This window comes from Giraffa tippelskirchi, chromosome 8 (genome assembly GCF_054371585.1).
Source record: "Giraffa tippelskirchi isolate mGirTip1 chromosome 8, T2T-mGirTip1v1.2.pri, whole genome shotgun sequence".
Taxonomy (NCBI): domain Eukaryota; kingdom Metazoa; phylum Chordata; class Mammalia; order Artiodactyla; family Giraffidae; genus Giraffa; species Giraffa tippelskirchi.
Genome location: NC_137282.1, coordinates 135474601 through 135499005, shown reverse-complemented (window position 1 = coordinate 135499005; position 24405 = coordinate 135474601). Strand labels below are relative to the sequence as shown.

General features: G+C 47.1%; 1 protein-coding gene across 3 annotated transcripts in view; it reads left to right on the top strand.

Annotated features, from left to right (window-relative positions):
• The window catches only part of CLIC5 (chloride intracellular channel 5), a 167174-nt gene that overhangs the window by 124523 nt on the left and 18246 nt on the right, over positions 1–24405 (top strand). For all 3 annotated transcript variants that reach the window (XM_081519638.1, XM_081519639.1, XM_081519640.1), the window contains exon 4: positions 1–107. In XM_081519638.1, the coding sequence (XP_081375764.1) occupies positions 1–107 (107 nt within the window). The remainder of the gene's footprint in view (positions 108–24405) is intronic.

Genomic DNA, 24405 nt, shown 5'->3' with positions numbered 1-24405 from the left:
GTACCCCAGATTGGCTGCGAAACATCGGGAATCCAACACGGCAGGCATCGACATCTTTGCCAAGTTCTCCGCCTACATCAAAAACACAAAGCAACAGAACAACGCTGGTGAGTGGCCCCCTCCCACCCAGCCCCCCACCCCTGGCGCTGTCCCCTGCTCAGGGCATCTTCAGATACTCACCAGAGAAGCACCTGAAACCAGTGCTTTTATTTGTTCATCCTGAGGCCCCCTGATGCAGGGGAGAGGGTGATGGATGTTGCTTTCTGGCTAGTGCAGGAAAAGAGACTGGTGGTTCTTCTTGTGAAACCAGAAGAGGGATGCTGTTTGCGTTCTGAGCCTGCCTTAGTGCACATCATGATACACTGCACACAGGGTCCTGCCTTGGCCCTGCGTGGCTTGGTCGCTAAGTTGTGTCTGGCTCTTTGTGACCCTATGGACTGTAGTCCGCCAGGTGGCTCTGTCCATGAGATTTCCCAGGCAAGAATACTGGAGTGGGTTGCCATTTCCTCCTCCGAGATATCTTCCTGACCCAGGGATCAAACTGGCATTTCTTGCATCTCCTGCATTGGTAGGCAGATTCTTTACCTCGGCACTACCTGGGAAGCCTACTGTCCGTTTAACCCTGGTTCACAGCCCTGCTCTGTTCACAGGAAGTCCTGATTGGAACAGCACATTGCAGCTGCCTTCTGGTCCCTGAAAGACTTCTCGGGGGTTGAGCAGAGGCCATGGTCGGACAGGGCTGTCACCACTATGATAAACGCTCAGGACAGAGACTGACCCTCTGCACCCCCACCCCACCACCACTCCAGCCAGTGCAGAGAATGCCAGGAGCCTATTCTCAAAGCCCGCTCATCTTCCTGCTGCTTAGTTGCTCAGTCATGTCCGACTCTTTGCTACCCCATGGGCTGTAGCCCGCCGGGCTCCTCTGTCCATGGGGATTCTCTAGGCAAGTATACGAAAGTGGGTTGCCATGCCCTACTCCAGGGGATCTTCCCAACCCAGGGATCGAACCCAGGTCTCCCGCATTGCAGGCGCATTGTGTACCGTCTGAGCCACCAGCCACCAGGGAAGGGCTCATCCTCCACTCGCCCCTTAACTTCGGGCACTGGCCACAGAGCTCAGGCTTGGTGGCCTCCCGGGCACCAGTGATCTTCTCAGAGGGGTTTGAGCCCCTCGTTTAAGTTGATAGGATTTACTTATTTATTTTTGGCTGCACTGGATCTTCGTTGCTTTTCAAGGGCTTTCTCTAGGTGTGATGAGCAGGGCATACTCTTTGTTGCAGCTCTCAGGCTTCTCAGAGTGGTGGCTTCTCTTGTTGAGCAGCACAGGCTCCAGGCACACAGGCTTCAGTAGCTGCAGCACACAGGTCCAGTGGTTGTGGCCCCTGGGTTTAGTTGCTCTGTATCACGTGGAATCTTCCCAGATCAAGGATCGAACCCATGTCCTCTACACTGGCAGGCAGATTCTTATCTACTGTGTCACCAGGGAAGTCCTAAGTTGGCAGTGTTTTTTTTTATATATATATTGATTTATTTATGGTTGCAACAGGTCTTAGCTGTGCATGTGGGATCTTCGTTGCAGTGCACAGGCTTCTCTCTAGCTGTGGTGTGTGGGTTCAGTAGTTGCAACTCTCAGGTTTAGTTGCCCCGAAGCATGTGGGATCTTAGTTCCCTGATCAGGCATTGAACCCTCATCCACTGCATTGGAAGGCACGTTCTTAACCTCTGGACTGTCAGGGAAGTCCCATAAGGTGATAGCATTTTTAGTCCTTCATTTGACCTGGTCCTTTAGCATGAGTTAAAGCGATTTGAATAGAACTGTCTCATTGAGAATGTGTGACCCTTGAAGAACTATGTTAGTCCCTGGGAGGAGAAGGAAGAAGGATGAGGAAGTTTGCTGGCCCCCTGAATAGGAGGATGGAGCCTAGCCCTGAGCCAGGCAGAGCAAGGGTGTCACGAAAACTTTGTGAATAGGTGAGTGAATGAATAGTGATTGGTTGAGCAGCACTTCAGGAATCTTTATGAATGAATGAGGAATTGAATATACAACAGGTGATCATACAGTGGATCCCAAAACCAGGTGGTCCATTGGGTTGGACCACTTTGGAGCTAACTGCTCCAGGAGCCCCGAGGAGAAAGGCACCTCTTTGGGTCAAGGTGACCAGGAAAGACAGCCATGCATGAGATGGAAGAGAAGAACTTTTGGCAGGAACTGTTGGTGCAGTGGGAAAGTAAAGGGTTCAGTAACAGCTCCTGCAGACCTGGGGGTGCCAGGCACAAAGCTAGATTCTAGAAAAAGACACCAACCCAGTCTTCGAGGCCTGACTCCTGCAGAAGAAAAGGCTTACGTTCACAAAGATAACAAGATAAGAGGTGGGTGATGACTTCATCAAAGGGAATCTGAAGGGCTGATTAGCTGGCCTGTGAACAGAGAAAAGGGTATCTTCCAAGGGGTTCACATCAGCAAGGATTCACCTCTGGGGCATTTGAGAAAGTTTCCTGAGGGATTTCAACCAGGTCATAAAGATTCAGGGGGAGTCGTTTGACCGGGAACACAGGGTGGAGGATGTGAGGAGGGTGAGAAGACTCCAGTGACAGAGATCAGGAGAAGCATCTGGAGTTGGCATTGGCAGCCGGGGTGGGGAGGGCAGGTGGGGAGAGCATTGAAGTTTACCCTGTGGGCAAGGTAGTCGTTAGAGGTACATGAAGAGGTACCATAGTGAGGGCGGAAGGGACGAGAAGAAGGAGAAACGTGGGAAATAGTTTAAATATACTCAGTGCTCTTGCTTTGTTGCTGTTTGTAGCCTGTCATGGGTTGAGTGTTGTCCCCACAGTCTGTCCACCCAGGACCTCAGAATGTGACCTTATTTGGAAATAGAGTCTTTGCAGATGTAATTAGTTAAGAGTCTCAAGGTGAAATAGTACTGATTTAGTGTGGTCCCTAAATCCAATGATGGGGTCCTTGTATGAAGAAAAGAGGAAACACACAGAGATTGGTGGGGGTGGGGAGGGAGCGGGGAACGTGTGAAGACAGAGCAGGGAGTGCAGAACCTGTTTCTGCGTCTGTAAAATATATGTAGTGATGCTTTCAATTTCATCATCTGCCAAACGGGGCCATGAAGAACATATCCAAGGTTTGTCATGCAGAGTCATGTTATTGATAATTAGATGCTTGTAAATCCTTTAGCACACTGCCTGACACATCGTAAATGCTCTTTAAATGTTAACTTTGATTATTTCTAGAGCAAAAATGAGATAAACATGAATACTGGCATCAGAAACTGCTGCTTCAGCTCTTACTTCATGAGCCCTAACGAGCACTTCCAAATCTCCCAACTACTTAGTCTCTTTTTGACTTGTTTAATTCTGTTTCCCATTTTCTAGGCGCATTTTCTTCCTCTCCAAGGTAGATGGTTGCACTCTTGGTCCACGGATGTGGAACCTGCAGATGTGAAGGGACTGGAGGGTCTGTGGATTTCTGGTACCAGAGGGATTCCGTGAGTGAGGAGAGGAGAGCTCTAGGGACAGCACCCAAGAATCACCCACATAAGTGGGATCAGCGGGACCTGAGGAAGAAGGAGCCAGGGAGGGAGATTAAGAAGGACTAGCGAGTGAGGAAGGGGGCCTGGTGGTGGTGGGGTCGTGTGGATAAGGAAGAAAAGCTTTATGAAAAAGTTTCATCTGTGATATAAAACACCGCACAGCTCATGATAGACTTTGCTTTTTGTGTTCAGTTTTCTGGACGCGTCCTCAGGCACCCTTCTCTGACTGTTTCTCTCATCTGCATCACCCCGTTATTCAGACTCTACTCAACAGACTGGCCAGACTGACCAGGAGCACGGGCCCTTCTCCCTTGGAAAGTGGAGGTGCAGCAGGAGGCTGAGAACCCCCACGGCCCAAGGAACGGTGTCTTTGAGATGAGAGAGAGCAGCCCTTAGATGGCCAAGCATTTAAATTTGGGCGCAGGAGTCCCTGCTCTGGGCCCGGCACGTTTGTCTTTCAACCTTGCAGGGAAAAGTGATGTGATTTGTTCAGTTTATAGAGTTTTGAAGCAGAAGGATGGTGGGGAAGGGCAGGGAAAGCACGAGCTTCGCCCGTCTCACCTTTGGCATGCCCGGTGACAAGCCTGGCGTTCGCTGCACTCAGCTCCGTCCTCACCCTGCATCTGCCTCCTCCCGGCAGAGGCCACTTCCATCCACGCTGGTGATTCTGTGCCTAATGGCCTTCTCTCTCTGCGAGTACCCCTCCTGGCTCTTCTCTGTTCACCTTCCTAATAGATACAGCCATGGCACACAGACCTCGGTGACCCAAGACTGGATGGCAATTCTTAGACTCAGCAGCTCCAAGTCCCCTCTCCCCTGGACCCCACATTGGCTCAGCATTCTGCCCACTGGAATGTCAGTGTGGCTTCTTGGGTGTATCCCTTCCCTCGAGGGGTTTTTTTGACACGTTGCTTTACCTGGTCACCCCCATTCTTCTTGGTTATCTCATAAGAGGACCTGGGCTTCTCTCTTTGAATATCCATCTTGCATTTTGCATTTCTTATGCTCAAACTGTTTTTTGAACATACTCTAAAAAACCTCTGCCAAACCCCTTGGCTATCAAGGAACTCGTTTTAGCTATTTATTGAAACCCAGGCATAAATGCTGTATTTTACTTTCTTTTTCCCCCAACCTCTCTTTTTCTTTCTGCTCTAGTCCTATCCATCTACTGGTTTATTTCACTTTTTGCACATATTGCAGGTTCCAGACAATCAACAAAGGGATCTCATATGTGTTTTGCATTCTTTATTCTTATTCACTCTTTTTAAAGTCCTTTGTTAATTCCCCCCGCCCTGTCAAGTGTCCCTAGATATATTAATATCCCTGCCCCTATGACCATCTCATTTTTGGCTTGTGGCGCATCCTCATGTACTTTTCTCCATTTCCTTCTTGGCTGGAGAGTAAGTGGACATATACGTACCTGTGGACTAAGGACAAAAATACATCCGTCGTTTCTCCTGGTCTGTTCATGTTTGCATCTTCCTTCCTTTATCCTTGTGCACAAGTCCACATCCACGGGGCTCTCTTCCTCTGATAACAGGTCTAAGAGTCCCAAACCTACCTGTTTGTGTCTAATTGAAGTCCTGTGTGTCTAATTGAGATCCTATGCAGCCTACCCGCTTTTCCTTCCTACCTTTGCATATTCATTTTTCACATATCTGACGCAGACTGAGGATCTCACTGATTTCTGTGCTAAATGCTGTTTTTCCAACTTAGATGATTTTGGTCTTTCAAGACTTCCTTGGAATTCCCTCATCTCCTGCCACCTCAAGTCTGGCTTTCTCTATTTCCATCTCTGTTTTCACCTATCCTGGGGGCTTTCTTTCTATTTTAAAATGTATACTCCACTCGAACCAGGAAGTCTTTATAGCCACTCACAGGGGCAACATATTCTAGAAGCAGGTGAGAAAGAATAACAAGGTGCAGGGGGGTGGGGGGATGGTCATAAAACAAGCTCAGGGCAAGAGAGACAGGAAAATCAACTCCCAGAGCCCTGTGCTGGGAGCGGGTGACGGACCACAGCCTCCGGGCCAGATGAAGGCAAACCTGCCTCCCAAGAGTGACGAGTGTTCCTGACGTGGGGCTGGAGCTGCAGTCGCAGAAAAGCTGTTATTGTCCTTCTCTTTGTCCATTCGTCTCTGTGACTCCCCTTTACGTTCTCCTGGAGTCCAGGGTGGTGACTTCATGGCAGTGTGACTTCTCTGTCTTCTCCCCACCCTTTGACTGCACCGCCCCCACCAGCCTCCTCTTCACCCGCCCTCGCTACCCCTGATGTCCATCTTCTCTTTGTCATATTCTCTAGAAAACCCAGGAGAGCTCCCTGCAACCTCTGGCCTGTGCCAGCAACTTTCTTGCTTCTCTCCGTTACTTCCAAGACTTGGAGTGTCCTGTTGATGCCTGTCACTCTCTCTTTTTAATCTCCTTCACAGATGGATTCTCTCTCTCTCATTTTCCCCCTTGGCCACACTGTGGGGCATGTGGGATCTTAGTGCCTCAACCAGGTGTTGAACCCACGACCCCTGCTTTAGAGGGGCATAGTCTTAACCCATGGACCACCAAGGAAGTCCCATAGACAGATTTTTAAATCACCCTGTGTCTCCGTTTGTGCCGTTTCCATGCACAAATCAAGCATAGCCTAGACCAACCTTCATAAATGTTATCAGTGGTGAACATGGGACTAAATAAAACAGGCATTTAATTAATTAATTAATAATTTAATAATTTTTTGTTTAGTATAGTTGATTTACAATGTTGTGTTAGTTTCAGGTATACAGCAAAGTGATTCGGACATAGATACAGGTATATTTATATAATATATATACATGAAGAATATATGTATAGAGTCTTTTTCAGATTCTTTTTCATTATAGGTTATTTTTTTATATTCTTTTCCATCATAAGGTTATTACCAAGATACTGAATATAGTTCCCTGTGCTATACAGTAGGTCTTGCTGTTTTATCTATTTTATATAGGTATGTATCTGTTAATCCTGAACTCCCAATTTATCCCTCCCCCCTCTTTTTTTAAATTGAGGTATAATTGGAGCTTCCCTGGTAGCTCAAACAGTAAAGAATGTGCCTGCAGTGCAGAAGATCCAGGGTTGATCTCTAGGTCTGGAAGATCCCCGAGAGGAGGGCATGGTAACCCATGCCAGTATTCTTACCTGGAGAATTCCATGGAAAGAAGAGCCTAGTAAGCTACAGTTCATGGGGTCACAAAGAGTCAGATGTGACTGAGAGACTAACACTTTCTTTGACACATAACCTCATATTAGTTTCAGGTGGACAACATAGTGTGGTGGAACACAATATTTGTATTCATTGCAAAATGATCATCACAATAAGCCTAGTTAACATCCACCATTATACATTACCAACCAAATTTTTTTCCTGTGATGAGAACCTTTAAGATTTACTCTGTTAGCAACTTTCAAATATGCAGTACAACATTATTAAGTACAGTTGCCATGCTGTACATTATATCCCCAGAACGTGTTTATTTTAAACTAGAAGTTTATAGCTTTTGACCTCCTCTACCCATTTTGCTTGCTTCCTACCCCTTGCCTTGGGCAGCTGCCAATCTATTCTCTGTTATCTATGAACTCTGCCTTTTTTGGTTTGGTTTTGTGTTTAGATTCCACATATATGTGAGATCATACAGTGTTTGTCTGTCTCTGACTCATTTCACTTAGCATAATGCCCTCCAGGTCTACCCATGTTGTTGCAAATGACAAGATTTCCTTCCTTTTTATTCCTTCTGAATAATATTCCAGAGTGAGTGTGTCTATACAAACATATATATCACATTTTCTTTATCCATTCATATATTTATGGACACCTAGGTTATGTCCAAAGTGAAATCGAAAGTTACTCAGTCGTGTCTGACTCTTTGCAACCCCATGGACTGTCCATGGAATTCTCCAGGCCAGAATACTGGAGTGGGTAGCCTTTCCTTTCTCCAGGGGATCTTCCCAACCCAGGGATCGAACCCAGGTCTCCTGCATTGTGGGCAGATTCTTTTCCAGCTGAGCCACAAGAGAAGCCCAAGAATACTGGAATGGGTAGCCTATCCGTTCTCCAGAAGATCTTCCCAACCCAGGAATTGAACCCGGGTCTCCTGCATTGCAGGCAGATTCTTTACCAACTGAGCTATCTGGGAAGCCCAGGTTGTGTCCCTGTCTCGGCTATTATGGATCATGCTGCAATATACAGGGGGATGAAGATATCTTTTTGAGTTAGTATTTTTGTTTTCCTTAGATAAATACTCAGGAGTGGAATTGCTGGATCATGCTTATCCCTTTTTTATGAAGACTGATAGGCCTCTCTGCTGAGTTTGCAGAGAAACTCCTTCCTAACTATGGAAGACAGTGGGATAGCCTAACATACTCCTGCTAAAATATTTTCCCTGATAAGATAATTCTAACTTCCTAAGTAAAGCTCTAAGATCCCTCCCTTGGGTACCTATGTTGTGCTGGCCCCAGAGCTATGTATTTAGAGTCCCACACTTGGATTGAGTCGTTTCTCTAGCTTTTGCCCTTCATTAGTTATAAGTATAGTAGCTGTATTTTCCAATAAGAAATAAACAAAAAAATGCCTTCAAGTAAACAAAATATGCTTTCACTTAAACTCTTGTTAAGATTTTGATGGTAAGACAGTCTGATTTCAAAGATGTCAAGTGTGAAAAAAGTGTGCATCTTAGTCTTGATGAAATATGGAAGGTGGTTCCCATAGTTCTTTTAAAATCTAACATTCTGTTACTTCCTAGAGGCTGTGCATGAGAAATGTCAAACCCTCCTTTCTGCTTGACCTTGGGCTACCCTATTGGAAAGAAAGTGAATTGAGGTCAACGTTGCTTCCAGATCCCTCTGGGATGGCTGCCCTAACCCCATATCCAATAAAGTGTCAGTTCTGCCCTCTGTCTTTCCTGCCTGGAAACAAGTAGTGCTTATCTCTTAGCTTGAGGGCTTCCCTGGTGGCTCAGACAGTAAGGAATCTACTTGCAATGCAGGAGACCTGGGTTGGATCCCTGGATGGGGAAGATCCCCCGGAGAAGGAAATGGCAACCCACTCCAGTATTCTTGCCTGGAGAATCCCATGGACAGAGGAGCCTGGTGGGCTACAGTCCATGGGGTCTGCAAAGAGTCGGACACAACTGAGCAACTAACACTCTCTTTCTTAGCTCAGGGGTTGGCAAACTTTTAGACCTTTTGGGCTATCTAGGATGTCACTACTGCTCAGTTCCCCTGCTGGAACACTATAGCAGCCACAGACAATATGGAAAGACATGGGTGTGGCTGTGTTCCAATACACTTCATTTATGGACACTGAAATTTGAATTTCACATCATTTCCAGGGTCCCAAAGTATTGTTCTCTTTTGACTTTTTTTTCCCCAACCATCCAAAAATGTAAAAATCATTCCTAGTTTGAGGGCAGTGGGGAAATAGGCAGTGGGCTGGATTTCGATTTGGCCCTTGGACTATAATTTTTTTGTCCAAAAAGTTTGGACTAAAATTATAATTGTAACTTTATAACAGTCCAAGCTCTGTTTTAGGTAGTCTCAGGCTACAATAGCAAGTTCTCTTAATTTCTATACCTCTCAGCTGCCTTGTCTCTAATATGGAGATTATAATAGTGTCTTATCTTGCACGGTCATGTTGATTAAATGAATGAACACATTGAAGCACTTCAGACAATACCTGAAGCTAAGTCGCTTCAGGTGTGTCTGACTCTTTGCGACCCTATGGACCGTAGCCCACCTGGTTGCTCTGTCCATCAGCTCCTTTGTCCACTGGAGTGGGTTGTCATGCCCTCCTCCAGGGGATCTTCCCTACCCAGGGATCAAACCCTTGTTTGTTAAGTCTCCTGCATTGGCAGGTGGGTTCTTTACCACTGGTGCCACCTGGGAAGCCCCTTCAGTAGGCACCAATATGCCATGGCTGTTACTGCTTCTGCTATTCATTTCAGGAGTTCTCCCCAGATTCGGGGGTACCCACCCTCTGGACTGGGCAGCCCAGCTTTCCTGGTAATGCAGAAGTATGTGCTGCCCTCTTCTGGCAGGTGGAGGAATCTGCCCTAGAGACCGATAATCATGCTTCAAAATAGGGAGACCGGTGGACTTTCAAGCATCTTCTCTGTGTTCCGGGACTCGATCAAGCCTCAGCTTTAGCTGGGGGTTCCAGAAGAGCCTAGGTCTCCTTCGGGGGCTCAAAGCCACCTTGCTTTATCTGTGCCCCGCACCCAGAGTTGGGCAAATGCCCCAGACCCCACGGATCCTCCAGAGGTCGCTGGCTGCCCGCTGCCTGCTGATAAGCTCTTCGCCATCCACTGCTTCTTTCTCCCTTGCCACTCCCCCTCCCATCACCTCTAGTCTTTGCTTTTATGAACTTCCTTGACCTAAAATAGGAAAGTGTTTGCAAGGAGTTGGAGCGGCCTGGGAGGGCTGTTAGCCCAGAACTAACAAGCCCGTTACTATCAAAGCCCCCGTGCTGTCTCCCGCAGCCTCCTGAAAGCCAACTTCTGTCGGGGGTGGGGGTGGAGGGGGTGGCAGGAGGCGGGGTGGAGCGTTTTTCCAGATTCCCCAGGATGTGGTGAGCCGCGTTCAGAAGCCAGTGTGTGCATTTATTATTCCCAGCCAGCCATTTCCAGCGCAGGCCCTTCCTTCCTGCGCCTCGTCCTCCCTCCCGCCCTCGGCCCCAGGTCACTGCGGGCCCAGGCTGGAGGCCAGGCCTTCCCAAGGGGATGGGCACGACCTCCCGCATGCAGCCTCCCGCTCAGAGGTGAAAGCGAAGGCAATATGTCAGAAGTATTGGGAGTGGGAAAGTGCGTCGTAATCAGCCTGCTGAAACACAGAGGTCTTGAGGTGGCCGCAGGCTCTCAGATCTATTCTATAGGGGACCCTGAGCTGTTCTTTTGGAGGAAGATAGCTGTGTCTAACTCAGGACAGACCGTTCCCAGGAAGAAGGCCTGAGCCCAGGCTGTTATCACAGGGCAGCTCCGAGGTGGTCCCCGGACCACCGCAGGGCTAAGGATAACGAAGGGACTGTCTCCCCACTTCCTCACAAAGCAGTCACTGCTCTCTCATTTCAAAAAACGCCTCTGGTCATAAAGGAACCCTTCAGGCTGCCTTCCCTGGCCACCCTTGAATGCATAGGGCCAACTAGGGGTCTTCTGTTTGTTTGTTGGGTTAACGTTTTGCTTTGATTAACATTCTTACAAGGAAAAACAATCTAGGCTCTGTGGGACCCACCTCCAAGGTGAGGAGAGCTCTGCAGAGGTGTTCAGCTGTCTTCTTACCCACGGGGGGGGGGCGGGGCAGGTGGGGGGTCCTAGAAGCTAAGAGCTGGAGGGTGGCGGGGAGAGGGCGAGGAGCTCCTGCGGACCCTTGCCCAGAGCATCCCCTCCAGAGAGGGTCTCGGACTTGGCTCATGATCGAGGCCAATGTGGCCACGTCTAATTTCACAGATGCTGCGTCCCCGAACAAATCCTTGGGCAGTCATCAGGAAGGCGGTTGGGGCGTCGGGCTGTTGAAGCGGGCAGGCCCGGGCAGGGAGGAGGAGGGGAGGGGGCGGGAGGGGAGGGTCCTGCGTGGGTGGGCGCATTCATTAGTGCAGGGAGCCGCGTTAGCTGTGTGGGCTCCCGGCAGCAGAGCCGAGACCACCAACACCATTCCATGTGCTGGAATTTCCCGCCGTCTGACCAGAATGAGCTCGCCTGGCCTGGCCTGGCCTCGGATCAAGGCCTGGGGAATAAAGGAACATTAAATGACTAATTTGAACATGAGTTCAGAGCTCTTTCACCTCTGGCTACCTTTGCTTTATTCTGTGCAGTGGATCCCTCTTGTGCAGTCTGCACGTGGGAACTCAAGCTGTCCCTCTTTCTCTCCCCCTCCATGTATACGCGCACACACACACACACACACACACAGCTTGTGTGTGTTCTCATATCTCTATGCACCAGCAGAAGCCATTACAGGAAGTCCCCTACATACAAACCTTCAACCTAACAAACTTTCAAAGATGTGAATCTGTGTTTGCATGTCCAGTCACGTAAGTTAGTTCACGTGTTGGGTATACGCGGTCATGTGCGTGCATCCTATACAGTGGTTGTGCTTCTGTGGACTTTGCTGTCCAGTACTGTATAGACGACAGTATCTTTATTTCAAGCCCAAGATGTCAGGAAGCAAGCATAAAAGCAGTGGTAGACAGCCAGTTGTGTTAGTTGAGTACCTAGGTAAATCGGATGTACAAAGCACTCTCCGAAGAGATGGGAATACCAGACCACGCTACCTGCTTCCTGAGAAATCTGTATGCAGGTCAAGAAGCAACAGTTAGAATGAGACATGGAACAACGGATTGGTTCCAAATTGGGAAAGGAGTATGTCAAGGCTGTATATTGTCACCTTGTTTATGTAACTTATATGCAAAGTACATCATGTGAAATGCCAGGCTGGATGAAGCACAAGCTGGAATCAAGATTGCCAGGAGAAATATCAATAACCTCAGATATGCAGATGACACCAGCCTTATGCCAGAAATCGAAGAAACTGAAGAGCCTCTTGATGAAAGTGAAAGAGGAGAGTGGAGTGAAAAAGCTGGCTTAAAACTCAACGTTCAAAAAACTAAGATCATGACATCCAGTCCCATCACTTCATGGCAAATAGATGGGGAAACGATGGAAACAGTGTCAGACTTTATTTTCTTGGGCTCCAAAATCACTGCAGATGGTGACTGCAGCCATGAAATTAAAAGATGTTTGCTCCTTGGAAGAAAAGTTATGACCAACCTAGACAGCATATTAAAAAGCAGAGACATTACTTTGCCGTCAAAGGTCCATCTAGTCAAAGCTATGGTTTTCTCAATAGTCATGTATGGATGTGAGAGTTGGACCATAAAGAAAGCTGAGTGCTGAAGAATTGTTGCTTTTGAGCTGTGGTGTTGGGGAAGAGTCTTGAGAGTCCCTTGGATTGCAAGGTGATCAAACCAGTCAATCCTAAAGGAAATCAGCTCTGAATATTCATTGGAAGGACTGATGCTGAAGCTGAAGCTCCAATACTTTGGCCACCTGATGTGAAGAACTGACTCATTGGAAAAGACCCTGATGCTGGGAAAGACTGAAGGCAGGAGGAGAAGGGGACGACAGAGGATGAGATGGATAGATGGCATCACTGACTTGATGGACATGAGTTTGAGTAAGCTCTGGGAGTTGGTCATGGACAGGGAAGCCTGGCATGCTGCAGTCCATGGGGTCACAAAGAGTCAGACACGACTGAGTGACTAAACTGACTGGCTGACTCCGAATGGAACTCTTCTGTATGTAAGGGACTTACGGTACATAGCTCCTTAAATACACAGGGTCACAGATCAATTAACCTGAAACAGAATGTGCTTGCATGTAAAGTTGTATTAGCCACAAGACATGATGAGGGTCTCCCAGCATACCGGTCAGGGGTGTCGTAGTAGGTTTATATGGTGACTTCACTCATAGTCCCCTCTCTGTGGTTGGAACATGGCTTTGAGAGAAAAGTCCCCATCTTCTCTGTTGACTCTTGGTGGGGAATAGCTCTGGGGAGATGAGCCTGTAGAATGGCCCTGGGGACATGAGCCTGTAGAATGGGTTCCCCATTTGTGGTAGAGCTGGGGCTGAAAATGACAAGATGTAAAATCCAGGTGGTGAGCCAAACCTTCTAACCAAAACTTCAAACACCACAACTATGAACCCTCCTTGTCAAATCTGTCTCAGTCGTATCCACGTAGGATTCTGGGCATCATTCTATCCATTTCATGCAAAGAAAGCGGAAGGGTGGATAAGCTGTTCAGAAGACATGATGGAGCCAGGGATGGATGCAGGACCAACCAAGCATTTCTCAGCTTTACATTCTTTTGTCATAAATGAGTGATACTAAAACATAAGAATTGAAGCCAGAGGTTAAATTCAGTGTGGTATTTATCAGCAGGTTAGATAGGATAATTTGTTAAAACAAAACAATGCTTCCACATAGAAATTTGACTTTAGAACCTTTAGCTTTCTTGAAAACTCTGCTCTTGAACTGTCTTTCCAGAAGGTATCCCAACCCATCTCCAGCCTATTGGTGAATTTAGCCTGAGAAGCCTCATCAGCTAAATAGATGCATATGTTTAAGACTTAAGAGACAAATAGCACTTCATTTTGTTTGCCTCATTACCTGGACCATTTTCCAAGCTGAATGGACAATGCTGCTGGGTCCAGGAGGGATCTTTAAGAAGTAGGGTCAAGGCAGCAGTCTCCATGGAGATGGGCTGCCTGTATCTCATTCATCATCATTATCCCCAGAACCTAGCTCAGCCTCTAGCCCAGAACAGGTGCTCAATAAACACTTGCTGAATGAATCAATAAACCATATCTTAAACACCTCGGGATGCTCCGATCCTGCCTGCTTGTTTGCTGAGAGAGGATGAAAGGGCTGACCGTGCCTCTCCCGTGTCAGGAGCATCTCCTCCAGGCTGCTTCCTGCCCCAGCCCGTCCAACACTCACCCTTAAAGCCTGTCCCATTCTCCTGATCACCCCTGACACTTCCAAGCTTCCATTTAAATTTGATGATGCTCTATGGCTAGAACTATCACTCAGCTGAGCACATGTAAGTCTTATATAACCTCTGTTATAGAAAATCCAGTCTCAGGGTAGGAAAAAAACAGAACTTCATTTAAAACCAATCAATAAGAGTGTAAAAATCTGAACAGTTCCCCTCACGAACACTGTCAGTGTGGTGGTGGTGGTAGTGTTGGCCTAAATGATATTTTTCTTGTCACTCTCAGTTTTGTAACTACATTCAAGGAACATTATATTTGGTGTTAAAGGTGAAACATCATGAAGAATCAGAAGAGTAAACACACCGGACTGAATTCTGGTGTTCTTCCAGCCAGAAACCAGGGGACACCTTATTTTTCTAGGAACCCCTAGTCGAAGAAGCATTTAGTGATCTGCATCATAGTAAGTCATGGGTTTCTCTGTGCCCCCGGTCCAGAACCCTTTCCACTCCTGAAAGTTCCAGGGGAGAGCATCTCACCTCATGATTTCTCAGGCCCCCGCACCCAGGTCTAACTCTGATGGTCACATGCCCATTTGCCGTTTGCATCCATAGTTATCCGTGTTTTGTTTCCATGGTGGGGATGGCAAAGCAAGCTTTCTCAGCACTCTGCCCAGGTCTGGCCCTGGTCTCCATTCTGCCTGTGTCACTTGGCAGAGGGGTGCAGGCTGGTGGTGGCCTCTGCTTCTCATTTGGCTCTGATGATGTTGCAGGAGGGCACGCCAGGCCAAACAAATGGAATCCCTGCATCCATCCTCCAGAAACCAAGCACTCTCATCACGCAGAGAAGGGAACCATCATAGGTTCTCTGAGGACAGAAGGCCTGTTGCATAAGCATAGGGAGATGTATAGAGTTACATTTTAGGGCCTCTCATCTTTCCTCAAACCCCACTGAATAGTTCGTTCTTATAGTGAACACATGTTCAGTACCAGGCACTGCCCAGGTGCTTAAATAATAATGTAATAATGAAATATTGGAAATATGTGTCCTGGCAAAGGTTGTATTTTGCTGCATATAGTAGAAACCTGATCACAGAAGCTAACCAAATATTTATGCCATTTTTACATAGTGATAACGTATGTAGCATTTTCCTATATGCCGTGCTCTGCTCTAATCTAAGCAATTTTTATAAATGTTTACTTTTTAATAGGTGTTTGCCTTTCTCACATCACAAAAAGTCCAGAGAGGAGAGAGTTCCAGGCAGTTGTAGTTCTTTAAGAAGTCATGGATCCAGCTCCTTGGAGCATCTGATTCTCCATCTTGAGTGTGTGACTCCCATCCTCATGTCACAAGATAGTTGCTCCACTTCCAGACATTACATCCGAGTTCCAGGCAGTGCCAGCTGTGTATTGTCTTTTCTTCCTCAGAAGCATATCCGTGAATTTCCACTTGTATATCATTGGGAAGAACTTGATCATTTGGCCTCCTCTAGTCTGGGGGTCTGGAAAAAAAATAATTGTGACCCAGCTTGTTGCTACTCTGAACAAATCTGGGTTCTCTTGGTAACAAAGAAGGTAAAAGTGAACTCTTGCATATAATCCACTTTCAACTTAAGATGATTAAAAAAAAAAACTGCAGTGAAAATATCTGATCTAGCCATGCCAAAAAAAAGCATACTATTTCAAATTCTCCCTTGGGCTTGACTAAATCTGAATCATTACCCCACTTAGATTTTAGGAAACAGAAGTATAAAATTGCACACTTAATCTGAGACACTCTTTGTTCAAACTTTAGAAGATGTAAGACTCGTGTAGTAAAAGCTGTTTAGTAAAAGTTATAATGCCCAGGGGAGAGTTTCTCCCCCTAGAATGTAATCCATGTTGGGGGACAACAGTGGGCACCCAGAGATCTGCTCTGAGTAAGGGAGGGGAGGGCGTAATTGTGCAGAATCTGGGAACTTCTGCAAAAGTGTTGGCCATCTGTAACGCCCCCCACCCCCCAACTTAGCCTCTTAAGCTTGCCTCATTGCATGACTGCTAAGGAGAAGGCTTACTCTGGTGCCACTGTGGTTGTGGCAGCAGAGTCAGAGTGAAAGGACCAGCTGAACACGCAAAAACAAACTCCACCTGATTCATCCGGTGTGACTTCCTCAGGGCAAAGGACCGGTCAAGCACAATATTTATCTGGCAGTCCTTTTCCTTGCAACTCTAAGAATTTATTAGGTGTTTGTAGGTTTGGTCCTTATATATCAGCAGTATCACACACTGTATGTAACAACCACTGACTGCATGCCAAGTACCAGCCCGAGACTTCTGCAAGTGTTATTCATGGCCACCCTGTAAGGTGTACCGTGCTGTGATCTGTTTTGCAGATGAGGAAACTGAGACACAAGAGGTTAAGCTAGTATGTGGCCAATCCGGGATACCAACCTAGGCAGCTGGTCCTGTGGTCTGTGCACAGTATCTTTAATATAGTCCGTTATGGAAAATGTTCAACTGGGTTGTTGAACAAGGGTTTCCACTTTTTTCAGACTGAGTTGTTGAATAAGGGTTGGGTAGGTCATTTAGGCGGAGAAGGCAATGGCACCCCACTCCAGTACTCTTGCCTGGAAAATCCCATGGATGGAGGAGCCTGGTAGGCTACAGTCCATGGGGTCGCTAAGAGTCGGACACGACTGAGCAACTTCACTTGCACTTTTCCCTTGCATGCATTGGAGAAGGAAATGGCAACCCACTCCAGTATTCTTGCCTGGAGAATCCTAGGGACGGCGGAGCCTGTTGAGCTGCCGACCATGGGGTCGCACAGAGTCGGACACGACTGAAGCGACTTAGCAGCAGCAGCAGCAGGTCATTTAGGAAACGGACATCAAATCAACTCATAAAACAACAAATACTGATTGAACAACTACCGCCTATGTGTCGCTGTAAATGCCTAACAATCCCAGCTTCACAGCTGAAGTCCTAATTCAGCAATCCATGGGGGACTGAGAGTTCCAAACATTGCCCATAGAGGGCGCTCCATAGATACCTATTTGACAGATCAAAGAATGGACCAACTATATATCTATCCTATTATAGGATAGTCACAAAATGACTAGAACCAACAATTATTTAAATAGAGAGCTATGATGGCACGCTGGCCGTTTTTTAAAATTGGCTCTTACGTAAAAGATGTAACTATTTGAGGATAAACAGAGGGCAGTTAAATCATTTCAGCCTGTTTGGAGGGGTTGAGAGTTGAAAAGCAAAGTCTCTAGGTCTAAACTCTGGAACAGATGACCGAGAAAGTTAGACTCCCCCTTGAGAAGTTCATTCCAAATGTCTGAACATCAGCACTCCACCGAATCTATGGCCTGATACTTAAAAATAACCTGTTAGAAAGTCACCATAAAAATACTCCCCGTTTTCAGCCTGATTCAGTCCACCGCATAAACTACAACCAGCATTAATAGCTTCAGTCAGCATTTACGTTGCTCTTCCTATTAGCACAATGGGGTTTACAACCATTTATGAGTTTCTGGAAAGCCTAATAGAAAACACACATACAATGTTCGCTTTACAAGTTGCGGGAGTTTTCTTTGCTAAAGGAGCGGCCAGAAGGGGGCGCCACATCCCCACCGCTAACGTCTGGGCCAGGCTCCCTAATGGGGACCACATTCTCTGCGGGCGGCTCCGGCTAGTTTTTACCCTCCCTGGTGAGTTCCCGCAGTTTTCCTCTTCGGCTGGCTCTCTCTCCGCTCAGTGTTTCTCTGTCTCTCTCCTCCTGTTCATAAATAAACATCTGGGGTGTTTACATGGTACAGACTGTGTTCACACAAGGAAACCTATATGTGAAGAGCTAAGTGATAATCCTTCTCTTCAAATTTACCGTGGCTTTTAGGAGATGTAGCAGATGATTTGAATCTGGAATTGTCTCAGTGAGCCATACCTCCCTTCATACTTTTAAATCATAGCTTATGAAAGGCATGTTGGACTGTCCTAAATGCTCTACCACGCCTGTGTTTTAAACACAGCCTAATAAATAATTTGTTCAAACTAACTCCAGGAGATAGTGAAGGACAGGGAAGCCTGGCATGCTGCAGTCTGTGGGGTCTCAAAGAGTCACATACGACTTAGCAACTGAACGATGAACAGTAATTGGCAAAGACTTGTATTTTTTTAAAGAAAAATATTTGTTGTCTTTGTTTATTGTTATTGGGAATAATACTTCGGAACAAAGGGCAAACATAAAGTTGATTTGTGGAGCTGTATAAATCACAATGATCCCCTACAGGGCTTGAGGAGGAAGCTATAGAGAGGGTCTGTCTCTTCTCAAGGAAAATCCTTTGGCATTCTTTAGAAATCTATCAGAAAATGCCCATTCACTAGGTGATTCTCTCTACCAAAGGGAGGAAGGAAGCCTGCAATGATGTCCTAAATCCCAATCTATCATCGTGGTTAGAGCTGAATCCTGCCTTGGCGGTAGAGAGTTATTTACTGGCCTTTTATTGGAAGAACCGTAGGAGTCTGTCATTTCAACTCTCTTGCATTCAAGGCCCCAATCCTTCCTAGAACCAGGAAATAATACTCATGGCAGCCTGAGCTGCAGACTCTTCCCAAGCCCAGCTGACGCCACACGAAGGAACAGCAGGGGTCTGCTGAAGTTGCTGGTGCTTTCTCATAAACCACCATCTTTCTACCTTTCCTGTTTTCACCAGCACCTAGAGATGAGGGCCTGGGAACTGTTTCCCACCTATGAACCTATCACAGAAGGAGCCAATTTGACAGCATCTTCCTCCCCGTGAGGCCAAGTCCACTCTTCTCTGGTCTGATGCCAAAATGAACGTGGATTCTCCAAACTATCAGACCAAGGAAATTTGACACCTGGAGAGAGCAAGGCTAAACCCAAAGAGATGATCCCAGGCAACTTGGGGTCCTGAGCACGTAGGGGAGTGCGGGAGTGGGATGGGCTTCACCCTCTGAGCTCTCCTAATTCTCCATGGACCTGGGAAGTTCTGGGGTGATTGGATGAACATCACTTCAGACATCCCGCTTCTGTCTCAAGTTGATCTGTTGCTCTTAATCTTTCACTCAGTCTCTCCTTGCTCCATCTTTTCTTAAACTTATGTTCTACAGCCATAATAATGATAATAATAATGATGATGATGCTCTTTAAGTCCCATCATGCACTGGATTCTGTAGAACCAGTGGCAAGATTCAAACCTGCTCAGGTCTCCTGAACACTAGAATGCTGGGCATCCTGCTTCTGCCTATTATGGCCAGCCTTCTCGGGGAGCCTGGCGTGGGGCTGTCCGACACCCTCTGACCCAGACTCTGTCTGTCCCTTCCCTGATGATACCAGTGACCTGCCAACAGAGAGCCCAGGCACCGCAGAGAGGGGCCCATCAAGCATGAAGGAACGTCAGCCGTGATGCCGTTTCCACCTCTGGCCTAAGGACCCTCCATAGATGCAACTGATGTATACACACCAGTGCCAAGTCACTCCAGTCATGTCTGACTCTTTGTGACACTATGAACTGTAACCCACCAGGATCCTCTGTCTGTGGGATACTCCAGGCAAGAATACTGGAGTGGGCTGCGTTGCCCTCCTCTAGGGGATATTCCTGACCCAGGGATTGAACTCATGTCTCTTAAGTCTCCTGCATTGACAGGCAAGTTCTTTACCACTAGTATCATCTGGGAAGCCATATATATGTGTGTGTGTGTGTGTGTGTGTGTGTGTGTATGCATGTTTGACTGTGCTGGGTCTTTGTTGTGGCATGTGGGATCTATTTCTTGACCAAGGATGGAACCAGGACCCCTGCATTGGGAACGCAGAGTCTTAGCCACAGGACCACCAGGGAAGTCCCAGAGATACAGCTTTAAGAGATGAGAGAGCGTGGCGCTCAGCCACCTCTTACTTGCTCTGTGTTCTATAATGGTCACTGTGCCCCCAGTTTCTGCCTGTTTTTTAATTTTACCTCTATGGGGTCATCCATACTCACGTAACCCCAATATAACTGGGCCACCTTACTCTTTTTAAGGACTTTTGCAACAGAAACAAGCTACGTGATTCTAATCCCCAAACCTGGAAGGTGAATGTGGATCTTTACAGAGGATGTTTTCAGTGGGAGGGAATTACACTGTCCATCACAAAGCTGAAAGTCCTAAATATCCCTTAGCATATCTTTGTCTCTCCTCTAAATTGTATTCTTTATGATAGCATCTATGTTTTTGCCCACCTGGCCTGTACCTCCTCTTCCCCCACCCCTCACAACTCTCCTGGACCATTCTGCTGTTCCAGCCCCCTCCTCTCTCCTTGATCTTTGGCCGTTGGGCATCTCACAGGAGCAATCTGACCTCTCTCAGTTTCTAAAGAAAACCTTCTTCCTCCAAAAGGCAAGTGAGAAGCGATAGTAGAGTCTATTTGATTTGATTTTTTTCTTGTTCCCACCACGTTTTCATTCATGCGTAAAACTATCAAATATCAACAAGGTGTCGCCATCTTTGTATTTTCTCTCCAAGAGTATGCGATAGCCAGAAGCATCTCTGCTGTGGTCTGCCTCAAACCGCAGCTGCATATTTCTTTTTGCATCCTTTATATCAACATGCTCTCAAATGACAAGATGAAAAGTAAAACCTTCATTCAGGCTCAGATGGTAAAGAATCTGCCCTCAGTGTGGGAGATACAGGTTCAACCCCTGGGTGGGGAAGATACCCTGGAGAAGGGAATGGCTACCCACTCCAGTATTCTTGCCTGGAGAATTCCATGGACTGGCGGGCTACAGTTGATGGGGTTGCAGAGTCAGACATGGCTGAGCGACTCACACGTTCACTTTTACTTTTCTCAATCCCCCAGGTATTTCTCAATATCTAGATATGTCTTCCTTCATAGGCAAAACCCAAACAGACTTCTCTTTTCACCCAGACATTTTGCTCTCACCCAGGCAATGGGACAGCACTGGCCCTGAGCACAGGCAGAGTTGCTGTTGTTAATGAGGAATGATGTGAAGAATCCTGGTAGGCCCTGTCTTCAGTGATAACTCCTTCTAGATTCAATCATGGTAGCTGAGAGCACCAAGGGTTATAGCTAACATCAAACCATTAATAGCAGAGTGCAAATATAGTAACAATTAGCTGGGCTTCCCAGGTGACGCCAGTGGTAAAGAATCTGCCTGCCATTTGCAGGAGACACAAGAGATGTAGGTTTGATCCCTGGGTTGGGAAGATCGCCTGGAGTAGGAAATGGCAAACCACTCCAGTATTCTTACTTGGAAAATTCCATGGACAGAGGAGCCTGGCGGGCTACAGTCCATGGGATCACATGAGAACTGGACATGACTGAGCATACACACACAGCTGAAGCTAGGACATGAGGAATGGTACCCTGACAGCCACACTCTTGTCAGGGGGTAAGGGGATATGAGAATGGTCTGCAGCACAGAGGGAAGATGGAAGTCTGAGTGGACCCCCAAGCAGCAGCGGGCCCATCCTTGGCACCCAGAGATGGCCTTGCAGAGTAAAAGAAGTTTAAGTTTTGGACTCCGACAGCCCCGGTTTTAAATCCTGGTTTTGCTCCTAACTCATATAACAGGTCTGCTATTTTGAAAACACTTTTCTCTTGTCTTCCTGGGTACATGATTCTATTATGTCGTAGGCCTCAGCCTCAAGAGATATCAGGGTTCTATAGAAGGAATTCTAAGAAAGAAAAAAAATTCAGTATTTAGCTTCTGTTTCTCAAAATAGCATTTGCAAAAGACAATAGCCTTGCAAGCCAAGCTATTGTCTTAAAATGTTCTAAATGACCTTTATTTCTCAAAGTTAGCACATTAAGAACTAGGCCTGGAGGAATCATCTCTCAGGGAGGCTTGCTGCTCTGTGGTTGATGGAATCTCTGACATAGGAAATGGAAAAGAGACAGGGGTTTGGAGGATGAAGGAGGAGAGGGAGACAGGGAGCTAGAGATGTGTCTGGAGAGCCTCACGGGGTGCAGTGCTCGGGTATCCTTCCCAAAGAAAGTTCTGGACAGAGGCTAGCATCTCATCTCTTACCACCCCCCGAAGGTCGATATCCCCATGGTAAGTCTGGAAGGACGTGAAGGGGCAGCATCACTGAGAAGAGACACAGCCCCTGTGGTAGGTAGCCCAAGCCTTCCACCCAGCAGACCCCAGGACTTCTGTCTCCCCTGTGCTGGGAGGTCCCAGGATCCTCTTCCACCACTCCTCCCCATTAATTCAGGAGGAAGAGCCAGGGAGAGGGAGGAGGTCTGAGAAACTGAGCATTTTTATGCCAAAGAGACTGGGAATTCTCTAGAGGGACTATTTATTACACCAACTAGGTTCTAATCCAGAATGGACTAAATTAAAGCTGTTGTTTTCCCATGACCCAAGGGTTGGGAGCTTGTAAGGAAGACCAGACTGGTACACCCATGGCTGATGCATGTGAATGTATGGCAAAAACCACTACAATATTGTAAAGTAGTTAACCTCCAATTGAAATAAATAAATTAATTTACAAAGCAAAACCAGGTATGTTCTTCGTGGTACACCCCAGGAGTCGTTTGAACAACCTGCTGGACAGGCCTGTGTACCTTGGATGAGACTGAGACTCAATTTCTTTATCTGTTCAACGGGGATGAATAATAACTCTCATCTCAATAGCTTCGCTGTGTACTTAAATGATCGGTGGTATAAACACCCCTGGTCCACTTCAGAACGTCAGTGTTTTTCTTGCTGGTGCTGAGGAATGGGCTTCGAGCAGGGCACAGGTACTGGGACATGGGACCAGCTCCCAGGGACCACCATCTTCTCCAGGGCAGAGACCCATTCAGGCTGCAGGCAATAGTCAGAGGTGGACCCCCGGCTCTCCTCTCGCTGCAAGTTCACATGCCAGAGAAAATCCACATACGAGAAACTGAGAATATAGCAATCCGGGCCCACAGTCCTTTCACCTGTGACATCTGCGTGGCTCCAAGTGAATTTTCAGCCCCCAGGGGTCTGCTTGGCCCTTTTTGCTCCTCGGTACCCCAGCTGCATAAGGCATGTCAGCAAAGCTCACCTCAAAGCAGGGCTGAGCTGCACTTGCAAGAGCTCATTGGAGGCTGACTCTTGGCTCCCCGGTCTTCATTCAGCCTCCATGCCCGGGTGAGAGTATATTATTTTCTTAGCTCAAATTGCCGTTTCCAAGTCATTATTTCTCTACAACGAGAAAACAATATTGGGTCTTATGTAATATCAACCTCAATGAATCTGGAAGTGATCATGGAATGGGTGGATTTTTTTTTCCCTCCTTAAGAAAGAGAAAAATAAATTTGAGATTGTTTGCATATGGCTGAGAATATTTATGAACTATTCCCCTTGTTTCCTCATCACATATTTTACCCAGTGCGTTTGTGTGTGGTACAGAATAAATCTTTACAGGAAGGGCGGGGTGGAGAGGGGAAGAAAGCTGTTCAAGGACTGGAGATCCATCAAGTGCCTGGGATGTTAGTGGTCGGGGGGTCTTGGGGTCTCCTGGCTTCAGGCTGGCTTGCTTCTGCTGAAGGGTTCCCCACCTCCTCCCTTCTGCTCCCCCTTTCCTCCCCTCAGAGGAAGTCTTTTGGAGGGAGAGTTTCAGATGCCAACACGGAAGGAATTAACAGCATCTTGTCGCTCTGCTTTCTTTCACATCCCCTTCACTCTCACCAGAGCAGAAAGTTCAACAGTTTCACAACCTGGGTGCCGTCAGCCAAGAGAGATCATTAAAACTCTGAGGCCAGACTGAGCTAGAGTCAGGGGAATGAATGAGTCGGCGGGTAGAAGAGCAAAGAACTGGCAGAGAACGGATCGGTGCTGGCCTTTGTCATTCCATAACACAGCACCGGGTTGGCACGCAAGCATGTGTGTCTAGCTCCCCCGGCCCTGCCTCTCAACACGGCTTGTCACCGAGAAGGATCCCGAGGGATGCTAGACAGGGCTGTGGCTGGACATTCAGTCAGTAAGAGAAGCCAGGCCCCAAGCTGTTCATTTCTTCTTCTAGGTACTGGGCTTCAGGATTGGAGCTTAGCCTCTTCCGTGCTCTGCGGTACCTTGGATTATTGAGGGATTTACCGGCCAATAGCTCAGTTGGTAAAGAATCTGCCTGCAATTGCTGGGTCAGGAAGATCCTCTGGAAAAGGGGTAGGCTGCCCACTCCAGTATTCTGGCCTGGAGAATTCCATGGACTGTATAGTCCATGGGGTCGCAAAGAATCAGACACAGCTGAGCGACTTTCACTTCACTTCACTTCATACTGACCAACGGTGGGGACTGAGGGATAGAGAGCAGGATGATCGCCCGGTTTGCTAACACAACGGCAGTAACTGTCATTAACTGATATCCTAAGAGGAGTCAGGTATCATATG